A 13769-nucleotide genomic window follows, 5' to 3' on the forward strand; every position below is an offset into this window, starting at 1 on the left:
ACAAAGCCTGACATTTTAGATTCTGTCTTGAACTTTTTCCAGGGCTCCACTGTCACCTGCAGGCAGCCCAGGGCAGGGAAGGGCACACACCCTCATGCCAGCACTAACAGGGACACCACCTCTCCCACAGCCCAGTGAAACTGCACCTGGGCAGCAATTAACAGCCTGAGAGATAATTACTGCTCTGATGAACTCATCTTCCCACAGCAAGTGTCAGATGTATTAAACCAAACTGCTCCCAATGAAGATACATCACAAGGATAATGACAATACTGACTTTATAACCTTTTTGAGAGTTGAGAGGATGGAAATCTCCTTGTATAAAACTCATTTACATCTCTGTCTGCCTTCTACAGATGAGATAGGAAAATATACAGAATATTTGAAAAAATAAATTTTTTTTCAGGAAAAAGCTTTGAGGTTCTCCCCAGACAAAATGTGGCTTTTTCTCCTGAGCAGTGACATTTTCTGGGATAAAAACACCCCAAGTGACACTAGGGAAATATCAGTGGTGGAGATCAATGGGAGCAGGCACCAGCACACAGCCACAGCCACTGCTGCCAAAGCCCAAACCCCGACAGAACAACTGCCAGGGAAAGCAGGACAGAATTATTTTATTCTAATTTTTATAATAAAATTATTTATGAAGTATAATTATAATAGTTAAATTAAAAACATTTAAATTTATTTAATTTTTTATAAAAAGCAGAGACCCTCAAAAAAACCAGTCATAATCTGAAGGTTGTGAGTTTGATCCTCACACAGGGCACCACTAAATGTTAGTTTATTTTAGTTTTGTTTGTTTGTTTTTGTTATGGTTGAGATTGAAAGTGTTTGAGATGGTATTTTGTGTTTGGACTTAGATGTTTATTATTTTTACATATATTATAGTTTTATAGGTTGTGAGTTTTATAGTATTTTATTAATAAGCTATGAAATGGTTTTATCTTTATCTTTATTTATCTTTTTAAGGTTTTAAGGAAAAATTATTTAATTAAGAAATTATATTTCATTCATTTTATTTTTAACTTAATAACTAATTACTTTTTAACTTAATTACTTTTTTACTTGATCACTAATTTTTATAATAAAGCAGCAGGATTAGGTTTTAAGGCAGGTTTTACACCTCAGCTCTGTAGGTGTGAGATTCTCTGTACTGGTACAAACACACCGAGAGCCCCCATGACCAGCCAAGAATTAATTTCAAGCCCTGTGCAGGATTTATAAAAGAGAAAATTTCCTGAGTCAAACACTGCAGCCCATTGAAAAACCCTTACAAACTACAGTGAACATTCTTTCACTGAAGGCTGCAGCTCTCATGTGACAGAATTTCAGTAATTTCAGAATTTCAGTAAGAAAGGCAAATGCCATGCTTAGACCAACAACTCCCTGGTTTCACTGGGAGCTTCCATTTCATTTAATGACAAATTATCCTTAAGTGTGAGGAACAGCTCATTCCAAGTTTGCTCAGGATATTGATGGTTTTGAGGAGCTCAAAATTCAAGGCTAAGAATAAAATTAGAGCACATTTTCTCACCTGTAGCTGCTGCTGCAAATGGGTGATTTCTGCAATTCTGAGTTCTCGGGATTTATTTGTACTTTCAATTTCTTGTCTTTGGGTCGACAGCCGACACCTGATATCCTGAAGCTTCCCCTCCAACTGGTTCCTTTTATCATTCTTTACAAGAAAAGAAAAACATCTATTTAATAAAATTTTTAACCAAAATGCTCAGTTGTGCAAGTCTGGAACAAAAACTTCTTCTAAACACTCATTTTTTAAACTCATTTATACCTTTAGCCTGTTCTCTACACACAAGATAGGAAAATTTACAGGATAGTTGAAAAAACTTTTATTTTTTCAGTAAAAAGCTTTAAGGTTCTCCCCAGACAAAATGTGGCCTTTTCTTCCATGTAGTGACATTTTCTGAGATCACAGCTGGGATAAAAACACCTCAAGTGACACTAAGGGAAATATCAGTGGTGGAAATTCTAGAGAACACAGAAAACAACCAGAGCCAGGGCAGTCACCACCAGGCTGTGCTTGTGTGTGGAATCTGCAGGGCAGCCCTGATGAGGGGAGAATGGGGCAGCTGACTCCATCCTATTAGAAGGTTAACGAATTCCTTTATTATACTATATTATTTTGTATTATATCACACTATATTACGTAATGTCTAAACTGAATCTGCCAAGCACTCAACTGCACAACTGCACAGCATTTTGTGACTGTCAGTGACAGTCCTGAAACACACTTGGCCCTGATAGGCCAAGGAAACACAATATTATTATTTGGGTAAGTAATTTTCATATTGCATTTTACTTTTTCACAAAAACAAGCACAGCAAATGAGATAAGAATTGTTTTTGTCCTTTCTCTGAGGTTCAGGAATGCGAAACCCAGAAATATTCCTGGGAAGAACCGTGCCTTGCTTTTCTCTGTGAAATGTGGTGACACCTGTGTGTTTGAGCTGCTGCTTCCCCACTCACCAGAGCTTCCAGCTCGAACTCCAGGGTTTTCTTCTTGGCCTTGAGCACCACGATGTCCTCCTGCTCCTTGTTCCTCTGGTTCAGCAGCTCCTGCCGCCGGTTGCGCTCCCACTCCAGCTGCCTCTGCCTCTCCAGCTCGCGCTTGGCCGCCTGCAGGGTGAACACCAGCAGCTGTGAGTCTGGCAGCCTGCAGGGGCAAACCCAGCAGCTGCAATCTGGGCTGTTCTATGCTGAAATTCAGCCAGAATGTTGGTACAAACTGGGCTGCTCTGGGCTCTGCACACACACATTGCTCAGGGGCTGCTTCCCTGAGCAGCAGGGGATGCCTTGGGAAGGCTGACCTAGACCAAAGACCAGACAGAGCTCCAGAATAAAGCAGAGATTTATTCACAGCATCTCCTCCATGGATGCACCTTGGGCAGCACCAGAGCCCAGCCAGGGCTGCACCCAAGATGAACCAAAATGGCCCCAAAATGCACAGCCGGGCACGGGCTCTGTCCCTGGGATCAGTTCTGCTCCATTTGCACCTTGCAGTTCATTGTCCCATTCCAGCTTCAGCCCAGGCAGTCCCACCCTGCTTGTTTTTCTCTCTCCAGCCCACGGGGTTTGTGCTCCTGGGCTGAGATTTGGGTCATTTGTCCTTGGTGCCCAGCTGGAGCAGGAATTGTTTTGTCTCCCTGCTCACCATCCCCTCGTATGAAGCTCAGAACTGCACACTAAAGCAGCACAGAATGTGAAAAATATAAAAGCTAAACCTGAGGCATCACAGAGGTGAGTGAACAGAAAACCCCTCTGTTTTCCAAGATCCAGTTTGCTGATTTAACATGTTGTTTAATACCAGGAGAACTCTCCAGGACAGATTCAAATCTCTTTCCAAGCTCCAACATGAGACCCTCTGCAGCTTTGCAAAGAACAGCCAAGTGTTTCTGTGCTGAACATATCACAGTTTGGCAATGGGAGAAAAAAGGAGATTTTTGGGTTAACCAGGGTGTGTTTCCTTTAACAAACTAAAGGCCAGGTTGGATGGTGCTGCCTGGTCTGGTGGATGTTATCCCTGCCCATGGCAGAGGGTTGGAACTTTAAGGAGGATCTTTAAGGTCCCTTCCAGCCCAAACCATTGTGGGACTCTATGAAATGAACTCAGCCCTGGAAAATCATGAATGCCATAAGCTTTTCTTCATTCACTCACACCTCTCTTAACACCAAATATAATAATAATACTATAATCATATAAAAATATAAATAAGAAGAAGAAGAAGGAGAAGGAGGGGAAGGAGAAGGAGGAGGAGGAGGAGGAGGAGGAGGAGAAGGAGAAGGAGAAGGAGAAGGAGAAGGAGAAGGAGAAGGAGAAGGAGAAGGAGAAGGAGAAGGAGAAGGAGAAGGAGAAGGAGAAGGAGAAGGAGAAGGAGAAGGAGAAGGAGTAGTAGTAGTTATTTTTAAAGAAGTGAGAGGTCAGGAGCATGTTGTCCTAAATGTCAACGTCTCATCCATTCATTTCACAGGACAAATGAAGCAAAAAATGCCCCTCCCTTGCCTTTAGCACCCCCCAGAAATTTTAGTTCCTGCTTTATAAGTTTGCTCCCCATCCTGGCAGCAACACACTGAGTGCCCAGTGCTCACCTGGATTCTCCCAGGCTGGGGCACTGTTGGAACCCTGGTGCTGAGAACTCCAGACTTTCTGTGCTGCCAGGCACTGACCCCCAGAGAACACTGCATTGACCTGAGGCCCTGGAGAAGCTTCCAGAATGGAATGACAGAACTGGGATTGTGGGGGTGGAGATGGAATAGAAGTGTGTGATATCACAGGGTGGGAAACTCGGAGTTTAAGGGTTTAGAATACAGGAATAGATAGAAAAGCAAGATGGAGGTTTCAGGGTGGAGGCTGCTCCTTCTCCTTCACCTTCTTCTCCATGGTTTGGGTGGTTTTGTGTCATTGGATAAAAAAGTCCCCATTGTGGGTATTGGGTTAGAAGTGACAATAATTGAGGTGTCATCTCTTAATTGGACAGTTTATCCTTCAAAGGCCTTGGAGAGAGAGACAGGGCTCCATTTTTAGTTTGTTGGAGTGAAGTGCTGCAGAGCTCAGGGTTTGTGGGACTGTGACAGAGATAAGAACTGATAAACATCTGAGTCCCTGTCAGAGCCCAGGACATCCCTCTGGCTGCCCTGGATGGCTCCAGACCCAGGCAGGGGGCTCAGAGACCCTGGCATGGACTCAAAACCACTTGTGCCTTTGATTTTAGCCCATGGAAACAATTCCCAACTTTGTGTGAAGATTTAAAAGCCACAAGAGTTTGAGTAGAATGACAGTGAATTTATCACAGGGTGAAGAAGTAGAATTTTGGGGATTTAGAATGGGGGTTCAGGAGGCAAGATGGAGGAATCTGGGTGTGTCCTGTCCTTTTTCTTCTTGTTCTCCATCTTCTGCTGGGATGGTGACACTTCTGGATTGGTTTAGAGACAGACTGTCTAACACAGGTGATAGGTAGTGGAAAATTATTGTAAATAAAGAACATGTAGTTCTTAGTGTAAAAAGGTAACACCACCCTGAGAGTGGTCAGTGTGGCACAACCCAACCTGCTGGACAGATCTCACAGGTCAGAGAAAGAATGTAACAGATAAGAGAAAATAAAAAGCTTCGAGAACCAGAGCCCAGGAATCTTGACTTCTTCTTCAGTCGTGGGGCTGGGAAAAAAAGACTCTTTAATACCTCAGGAGCCATTTCAGCAACACAAAACCCGAGAAGTCCCAACAACAAACTGTCTCATATTTGTTGGGGAAGATGAAACAGGAAAGCCTTATCAATATGATGGTCTGGCAGAAGATTTTGAGCATATGGAAACTATAAGTGAGACTGAAATGAAAGCAAGCTGTGAGATCCCTCAGTTACTGAACAACTGGAAAACAATGGTGTGGCTGCTGAAGGTGATCCCCTTTGGATGGAACAACACCCTCTGCTTGCAGACAGGTCCAGGGGCCAGAGCAGACCCTGCAGCTTGGCAGAAGGGCCCAAAGAGGAGTTTTTAGGGTTTAAAATATAACACAGTGTGGTGATGTAGTGATTCTTATAGGCTGTATGGAAATGGTATAGGATTTGTGTATTGTAATAGATTGGTCAGTGAGAATGAGAATATTCAACACAGAAGGAGATTTATTGTAACAGGAACTTCACTCTCTTGCTCTTTACTCTCTTGCCTCTTAGCTCTTACCTCTTGTCTCTTAGCTCTTGCCTTTTACTCTCTTATCCCTTTTGCTGTCTTATCCTTTTACCCTCTTTCCCTCTCATCCTCTTCCCCTCTCTTCTCTCAGGCCTGCTCTGAGCTGTGGCTGCAGCTCCAGCAGGGCCCTGCACCCAGGCCCTGTGCAATGAACCCCAAATCCCAGCAGGGCCCTGCACCCAGGCCCTTTGCAATGAACCCCAAATCCCAGCAGGGCCCTGTGCAATGAACCCCAAATCCCAGCAGGGCCCTTTGCAATGAACCCCAAATCCCAGCAGGGCCCTGCACCCAGGCCCTGTGCAATGAACCCCAAATCCCAGCAGGGCCCTGCCCCCAGGCCCTTTGCAATGAACCCCAAATCCCAGCAGGGCCCTGCCCCCAGGCCCTTTGCAATGAACCCCAAATCCCAGCAGGGCCCTGCACCCAGGCCCTGTGCAATGAACCCAAGTTCCTGAGCTGGCTGCAGAGGTCTCTGTCTCCGTCCATCCTGCACACATTTCCCCCCGGCCCTGGCTCAGTGAGAAGCCCAGCGTGCAGAGGCCCTGCCCTGCAGGCTCCCTGGCTCACCTCTCTCCTCTCGATCTCCTTCCTCCTCTCCTCCTCACGCTGCCGCTCCAGCTCGCGCTGCTTCTCCAGCTGCTTCTCCAGCTCCAGCTGCCGCTTGCGCTCCTGCTCCTGCCGCTCGCGCTCCTTCCTCTCCTGCTCGGCCCTCTCGAGCTGCGCCAGCCTCTCCTGCTCCTTGCGCTGCTGCTCCAGCAGGGCCTGCCGCCGCTTCTCCAGCTCCAGGTTACCCCGCTCAAAGTTCTCCCTCTTCTTGTCCTCAAATGTCACTTTGTGCATGGAAATGGGGGGGAAAAGGGCTGTTAAACTCTGCTGTTAATTTAGGAACAAACACACAGAGATCCAAAGGGATCCCCAGCAAAGGCAATCCAGCATCCAGCAGGGATAGATAGCCCTGCAGCTCCCCACTAGGGGTAACAGCTCCACAGGCCAGCCCGGGGATTAGTGTGGGAAATGGATTTGTAGAGAGCTCTCAGGGCCTGCCAGAAGGCTCAGTGTGCATCTGTATGCAAACTCTGAGATAAGAAATGCTGACTTAGAAATGCCATGGAATAGGACAGACATTGCTGAGAGAGAAATGGAGCTGGAAAAATGTTTCAGAGCATGGCATTGCAAATAAGACTGCTTTGGAGAAATAGAACTGTGAAAGTTTGATGTTGCTGATCCCCTCAAATCACATCCTCAGCAAACCAAGGAGGGAATTCCCATTCCCATTCCTCATTCCTTGCCTTTAACATCCCAGAAATTTTAGTTCCTGCTTTAGTTCTTCAGGCCTCCAGCTCTCTCCACAAAGTTCAGCAAGGGCAGTAATTTAGATAAACCATTCTCCAGCTGATCCTCCATGAGGACACAGATCTGGAATTCCTCTGTACATGGGATAATAGCAGCAGTCCAAGAGCCAACACTTCCATTAGTGCAAAGAATTCAGCTGCTGACATCATCAAAAGGCCATTATGCAAATGACCAGAACTTACTTAAAGTTGCTCTTCTCATTAGATTACCCATTAGTGTCAGGAAAAGAAATGGTTTAGGTTCTTGGGCAGCTGAGCCCAGGAAGTCTGGATTCCTGCAGATCCACATCCTCACCCCCTACTGTCCTAAAGAACAGCCTCACCTCCAGCACAGCTTCCCTGACATCCTCTGCAGTCCCAGGGACTGTCCTTCCTCCTCCTCACTCCTCAGCCCCTCCATCCCAATGGTTCCTTCCCTTCACCTTCTGTTCCTTTTCACACCCCCTGTGCCATTCCCACAGCCCAAAGTGCAGGTTTCTGTCCCTTGTGTGGCCAGCATGGACATTTTTGGGATGCAAGGCCAGGGAGAGCCCACACTGCCATCCCAGTGTGCACAGCTGGACACATCAGCCCCACACCTGCTGAACCAGCTCAGTTCTTGTCTTTTCCAGTCTGTGCCCCTTTCCAGCTGCCAATTCCCTGTTCCTTTAGTTCTCTTCCTGGAACTGCTGCAATCTGTACTGAGCCCCACTGTTACACAGACTGCAAGAAAATCCCAGCTCTCTGTGGGAATACTGGGATTTCCACAGAGCACAATCTGTACTGAGCCCCACTGTTACACAGACTGCAAGGAATTCCCAGTTCTCTGTGGGAACACTGGGATCCTCCACAGAGCACAATCTGTATTGAGCCCCACTGTTACACAGATTGCAAGGAAACAGCTCTATGGGAATACTGGGATTTCCACAGAGCACAATCTGTATTGAGCCCCACTGTTACACAGACTGCAGGGAAATCCCAGCTCTCTGTGGGAACACTGGGATTTCCACAGAGCACAATCTGTATTGAGCCCCACTGTTACACAGACTGCAAGGAAACAGCTCTATGGGAATACTGGGATTTCCACAGAGCACCTCAGCCAAGCTTTGCTCCAGCTAAGGCAGAGGATGAAGGCAGCAGGAATTCCTCCTTGCAGTCCTGTGCCAGGAGTGCAGGAGATGAGGAGCCTGAAGGTTCTTCCCATCTCCAGTGCCACCAAGCCCAAGGATCAGGCACAGGAATGAGCTGGACCCAGCAATGGCTTGGCTGTGCCTCACACCTGTCCCAAACTGCTCTGGAAAGACATTTCTCAGTCAGGCCATGTTTCCTCCCAGGCTGTGACCTATGGGAAACCCCTGTGGGAACAGCACACTAAATATCCCTGCTTTCCCTTGCTCACCTGGTAATTTCTTTTCCAGTTGCTGCTGCTCCTCCTCCAGTGCTGGTTCTTCTGGTAACCTTTGGTCTACAGACACTGAGCTGGCAGCAGAAATGCCACTGCCAGAGCGGACTCTTCTGCCAAGGAAACAGCAATTGGGGGCGCTTAACAGAAGCCAGGCTACCCAAATGATTTATGATTTAATGATCAGATCAAATGAAATGCAGTGCTGTAATGTTTCATGGTACTCAGTGTTCACTCAGTGCTGCCCAGAAGGTCTCACTCAGGCATTGCCTCAGGAGAACAGCATTTTCCAGGATCCCAGCAGCTCACTGGTGAGCTGAGAACCCCAGTCCCAAATTCTGCTTCCACATGGGTTCAAAATCTCCCCAAAATGTCTCCAAGATCTCTCACTTGGGGGGAGATTTTTCCCCAGACAGTCTGGGCTTGGGGAAATGCTGACTTAAACTATAGCAAAAACAGCAGAGACACAGGAAGAGCTCACTATAGTCAAGCTAAAAGCAAGATCCCAGATGGAATACACAAATATTGGGAATCTTTAGGAGGACACCTGAAGAAGTCAGTATAAAAACACTTCTTTTCATTGCTGTTACTTTCTCCCCATCCATTTCTCCCCAAAGAAGTGAAATGGAGCAGGAGAAGTGATGAGTGAGCCCCCTGCTGCCAAACCCAGCTGTGCCCAAGGAGGTCTGGATGCAGCGCAGTGCAAATCCATCCTGGAATTCCAATCCATCTGACTGCTCTGCAGGAAAACAACCCTGAACTTAAATCTAGGCTTCTATGGCCAGACTGGGCAGGCCTGGAAGGTGTGTCAGCATAAACACCCACCCAAAGCCTGCTCTCACAGGGCAAAAGGTGAGGGCTCACTGCTCAGTTCCCGTGCTTGGCACTCCCAGAGCCATCCCAAATGGCACAGAACCATCCCAAATGACACAGAATGACACAGAGCCATCCCAAATGGCACAGAACCATCCCAAATGACACAGAGCCACACAGAACCATCCCAAATGACACAGAACCACACAGAACCATCCCAAATGGCACAGAACCATCCCAAATGGCACAGAACCACACAGAACCATCCCAAATGACACACAGAACCACACAGAACCATCCCAAATGACACAGAACCATCCCAAATGACACAGAACCACACACAACCATCCCAAATGGCACACAACCATCCCAAATGACACAGAACCATCCCAAATGACCCACAGAACCCAGGAGTGGGACTCCCAGGGGATGGGCAGTTACCTGAATGAAGGGGGGATGTACTCTGGGGGCAGGGCAGGAGGCAGTGGCTGGCCAGACATGGCCACATCAATGAGGTGCATAGCCAGGATAAACTCCTCAGCTGTCAGCTTCCCATCTTGATCAATGTCAGAGAGATTCCTTGTTAAAGGGAAGGGAAAAACGAGGAAATTATTAAATATTAGAAATCACTGTTCAAAGGCATTGTTTCAACATACACAGTTCCAATTTCATTCAGTTTCTCCACACTACTCTGTTTTTTCAACACAAATGAAAAGCAAACCCCAAATGTTTCCCTATTTCCCCCATTTCTCATGGCTGTCTGTCTGAAATCCAGCCTTGCAGCCACAGCTTCTCCTGCTCTGGTGCTGCCAGGAGCTCGTGCCAGAGAAGGACCTTGAACCAGTGGAGTTCTCTTGAACACCCCATGAACACCCAAAGGGAGCAGCTCAGGTGTTTGGCAGAATGTTAGCTTTGGTCTCCTTCTCCCTGGAGGCTCCTGTCTCTGCCAGGGCACCCACTGGCAGTGAAATCAAAGCCATTGATGTTCTAGTCCTGACAAGCACAACCCACCCTGGCATCATGCACATATTGAAAATGACAGACTCGTGTCTCTGGATGGCCCCACAGCAGAGCTCCAAGAGAGGCACAAGATGCTTTCACTCCTGTTAAGGTGGTGTAGCACAAAATGAACAGCCAGGGACAGCACCAGGGAGCAGCTGGAGTGGGCAAGGGCAGAGTTAGTTGGATTTTAGGGAAAGGTTCTTCCCCAGAGGGTGCTGGGCACTGCCCCTGGGAATGGGCACAGCCCTGAGGCTGCCAGGGATGCCCAGGCTGGGCTTGGTGGGCTCTGGGCAGGGCAGGGCTGGCACTGGGGGGTCCCCGGGGGTCTCTTCAGCTCAGGATTTGTTTCTCCAGCATGCTGCACTCTAATCATGCAGGGAAATCTCCCAAGATACTGGGAGAACCCAAGGGAAGTAAGTGAAAAATCCTTCTGCAGTCCCAGGGCACAGGACTCTGCTGATGGGATTGAAGTTTGGGAGACAATCCCAGCCTCACTCCCTCCACACCTGTGGCACTGAACTGCTCAGGCTCAGCTCAGGCACAAGCCAGGAGAGTGGGAGTGCAGCAGGCACAGAAATGAGTGATCAGCTGGGCCACAGCTCCCAGGACAGCCCAGAGGCTGAGCACCAGCTGCTCCCTTGGAGTGTCTGTGCCAGGGATTCCAGCCCCAGCACTGGCAAACCTCAGCCCAGAGCAGGGCCAGGAAAGACCAACAGGAGCTGCAATGTCCCCTCCCCATCTCAGTGCACTGGCAGCTGTCACTGTCCCCAGCTCAGAGAGTCCTGGTGGCAGCTGCCTGCCCACACCAGCGCTCCAAGGCTGGCAAAAGCAGAGCATTTCTTGGTTAATCATCTGCTGGGGGACTGGGCTGCTTTGTTTTTATCCCTTTGTCAGGAAACAGAGAAGGCAAGAGTGGTTTTTAACTTATACCACAACTGCCAGTGCTTTGCAAAGAGAACAAGGGCGGCTGAATGGCCCTGTCAGAGTGGCTGCAGCACTGCCACCCTCACAGAGCCCCTGGGCCTGCTCCAGTGCTCCTCAGCAAACACTCCTAAAGGACAGGAGTTCATGAGGAACAACTTCCCATGGGGCAATAAAAACATCATTATTGAAGTTGGAGGGAGACGACCCACCTTGCGTTGGTCAGCATCGACTCCACTTTATTCATCAATCAGGCACCTTTCATAACAGTGTTAATTCACTTCATGCATATTGCAAAATCTGAGCTCACAATAGGTCAGAGATAACATACCAACCCCTCCTTATGTTTCCAATACCAAGATTTGGGTTCTCAAAATTATTCTTGCTTTCCCAAAACAACCAAAGATAGAACATCCACTTGTTATGAGAAAGCTGCCTGAGAACTCTGGTGTGCAAGGCTCTCAAGGCCTTCATGTTTGTCACTTTTACCTGTAATTAAAAATAACCTGAGAACCTCTGCTGTTCACAGAAACAGGCTGGGAGAATCTGCTCCTCACAGCTGCCTTCTAGGCCATCTCTGAAAAAATCTCCAACACATCATAAAGTTCAGCAGACAACAAGTTGGAAGGCAAAAGGGAAGCTGAGACAAATGCCTTTAAAATCCATGATTGTACATGTCCCTGGGAAATCAGCCCTGCCATACCCATGGAAAAGGCACAGAAATCCCACAGCAAGTGTGCCTTGGGTTAAGCTCCCTGCTCTGCCACCTGTGCAAAGGTAAATTCCCCTGGGGAATGTCAGGGGATGTGGAAGGCACAGGATGCTGAACATCTGCTCTGCCTAAAAACCCAGCACTGAACCACAACTTCCAAATCATCACACAAAAGATGTTTTGGGACACAAAAATGCTCCTGCTGCTCTTGTGGAATACTCCTAGGAAAGGCACAGAAGTGCAGGTTTTGTTTATAAAGTTACACAGGACAAGGAGCAACGTGTGATTTATCAGTGAGACTGAAAATGGAGAAAACCCCACGGGCTCCAGGGCAGAGGTTTCAGCAGAGTTTGTGTTTTGATGGAAATGGAAACATTTATTTACCATATTGTAGCCAGCTGAGCCTGGGGTAAACTGGACTGCATGAGAATCGTTCTTGCTTGGGGACCTAGAAGGGAAACAAATATTAACAAATAAGCAAGAGATGCGAGCAGCAGAACTTGGCTCCCCCAATAACCAAGAAATAACACTTCAGTTCTGCACAACAGCCACAAAATCCCACAGAATGACCTTAGAGCTCATTTCATCCCACCCCTGCCATGGCAGGGACACCTCCCACTGTCCCCAGCGCCCAGCCTGGCCTTGGCACTGCCAGGGATGCAGGGGCAGCCCCAGCTGCTCTGGGCAACCAAATCCCTCAGATTAAAATCCAAGAAAGCTCTAAGTCACAGACATGCACCAGAACTGGCAAAATCAAGGCAGGGGACCAGTTCCAGTCTCCCCCTGGAACTGCTCTCAGCAGTGAGTGTATTGTGGCAATGGTCCCCTGAACAGGAAATAATTAGCATTGACTCTATGAAGAAGAAGGCTGATCAATTGCTTAATTAAGCTATACTATATTATACTGTACTATTAAGAAACTCATAACTCTTACAGACTGTCAGATACAGCTTTAATCTAATTGGTCAATCTACCTAAACCCTGTCCAGTGTCTAATTAAGAAACTGCCTTTTGGTAAACAATCTCATAACACATTCTACATGTGCACAACAACAGCACATGTAGATAAGAAATGGAGATGCAGCAAATGGAAATAAGAATTGTTTTTTATTCTCTTCTCTGAACTTCCTTACAGCTTCTCACAGCTTCCCAGGAAGGGAAAATCCTGGCAGAGAGCTGTGTCTCTCTCTGTTCAGAGGATATGTGATTACCACATGGGTGAACCAAGCACTGGAAATGGCTGCACAAGTTTTCACAGAACCCACTGTGCCCTTTTCCAGAAACGCTTCCCAAGGTCAATTTTGCAGAAAATAAATGGTGCTAAAGTGATCCCAGCTGTGATGAGTATTTGCTTCTAAACAAGAGCATTGAGCACTCGGGAGATTAAAAGAGAAAAACACTGATGAGCCTCTTCCTATGTGAACAACACCCTCAGAGGCATGAAATTGGCTCTGGGAGCTGGAAACAGGGAGACAAGAGAAGCTGTGCCAGTACCTGTCAGGTGCCCACTCATGGTTTTGTCGTGGCTGTTGAAGAGCTGCCGGTACTTGAGGCGCGAGGACTGAGGCACAGCCCACTCTGCCACGGCAGGGGAGCTGCAGGGAGGGCAGGGAGAAAGGGACAGTTGGAAACTTCATCTCAGGAAGGGCATGGAACAATCACAGAGTCACAAACCACAGCAGGGTCAGGGCTGGAGGGACCTCAGAGCCTCCCAGTGCCACCCCTGCCATGGCAGGGACACCTCCCACTGTCCCAGTGTCCAGCCTGGCCCTGGCACTGCCAGGGATGCAGGGGCAGCCCCAGCTGCTCTGGGCACCCTGTGCCAGGGCCTCAGCCCCTCACAAGAGGCTGAAGGGCTGCACTGAGATCAAGTTTGATGCCTGA

The 13769-nt window shown here is 47.8% G+C and overlaps 1 protein-coding gene across 4 annotated transcripts in view; it reads right to left on the reverse strand.

Moving 5' to 3' along the window:
* Nucleotides 1-13769, reverse strand: part of ITSN1 (intersectin 1) — a 108692-nt gene that overhangs the window by 54801 nt on the left and 40122 nt on the right. For all 4 annotated transcript variants that reach the window (XM_074533568.1, XM_074533557.1, XM_074533563.1 and 1 more), the window contains 7 exons: nucleotides 13380-13480; nucleotides 12270-12333; nucleotides 9692-9829; nucleotides 8435-8550; nucleotides 6272-6534; nucleotides 2487-2636; nucleotides 1538-1678 (listed from right to left, as the gene is read on the reverse strand). In XM_074533568.1, coding sequence (XP_074389669.1) covers nucleotides 1538-1678; nucleotides 2487-2636; nucleotides 6272-6534; nucleotides 8435-8550; nucleotides 9692-9829; nucleotides 12270-12333; nucleotides 13380-13480 — 973 coding nt within the window. The remainder of the gene's footprint in view (nucleotides 1-1537; nucleotides 1679-2486; nucleotides 2637-6271; nucleotides 6535-8434; nucleotides 8551-9691; nucleotides 9830-12269; nucleotides 12334-13379; nucleotides 13481-13769) is intronic.

This window comes from Zonotrichia albicollis, chromosome 2 (assembly GCF_047830755.1).
Source record: "Zonotrichia albicollis isolate bZonAlb1 chromosome 2, bZonAlb1.hap1, whole genome shotgun sequence".
In the NCBI taxonomy this organism is placed as follows: Eukaryota; Metazoa; Chordata; class Aves; order Passeriformes; family Passerellidae; genus Zonotrichia; species Zonotrichia albicollis.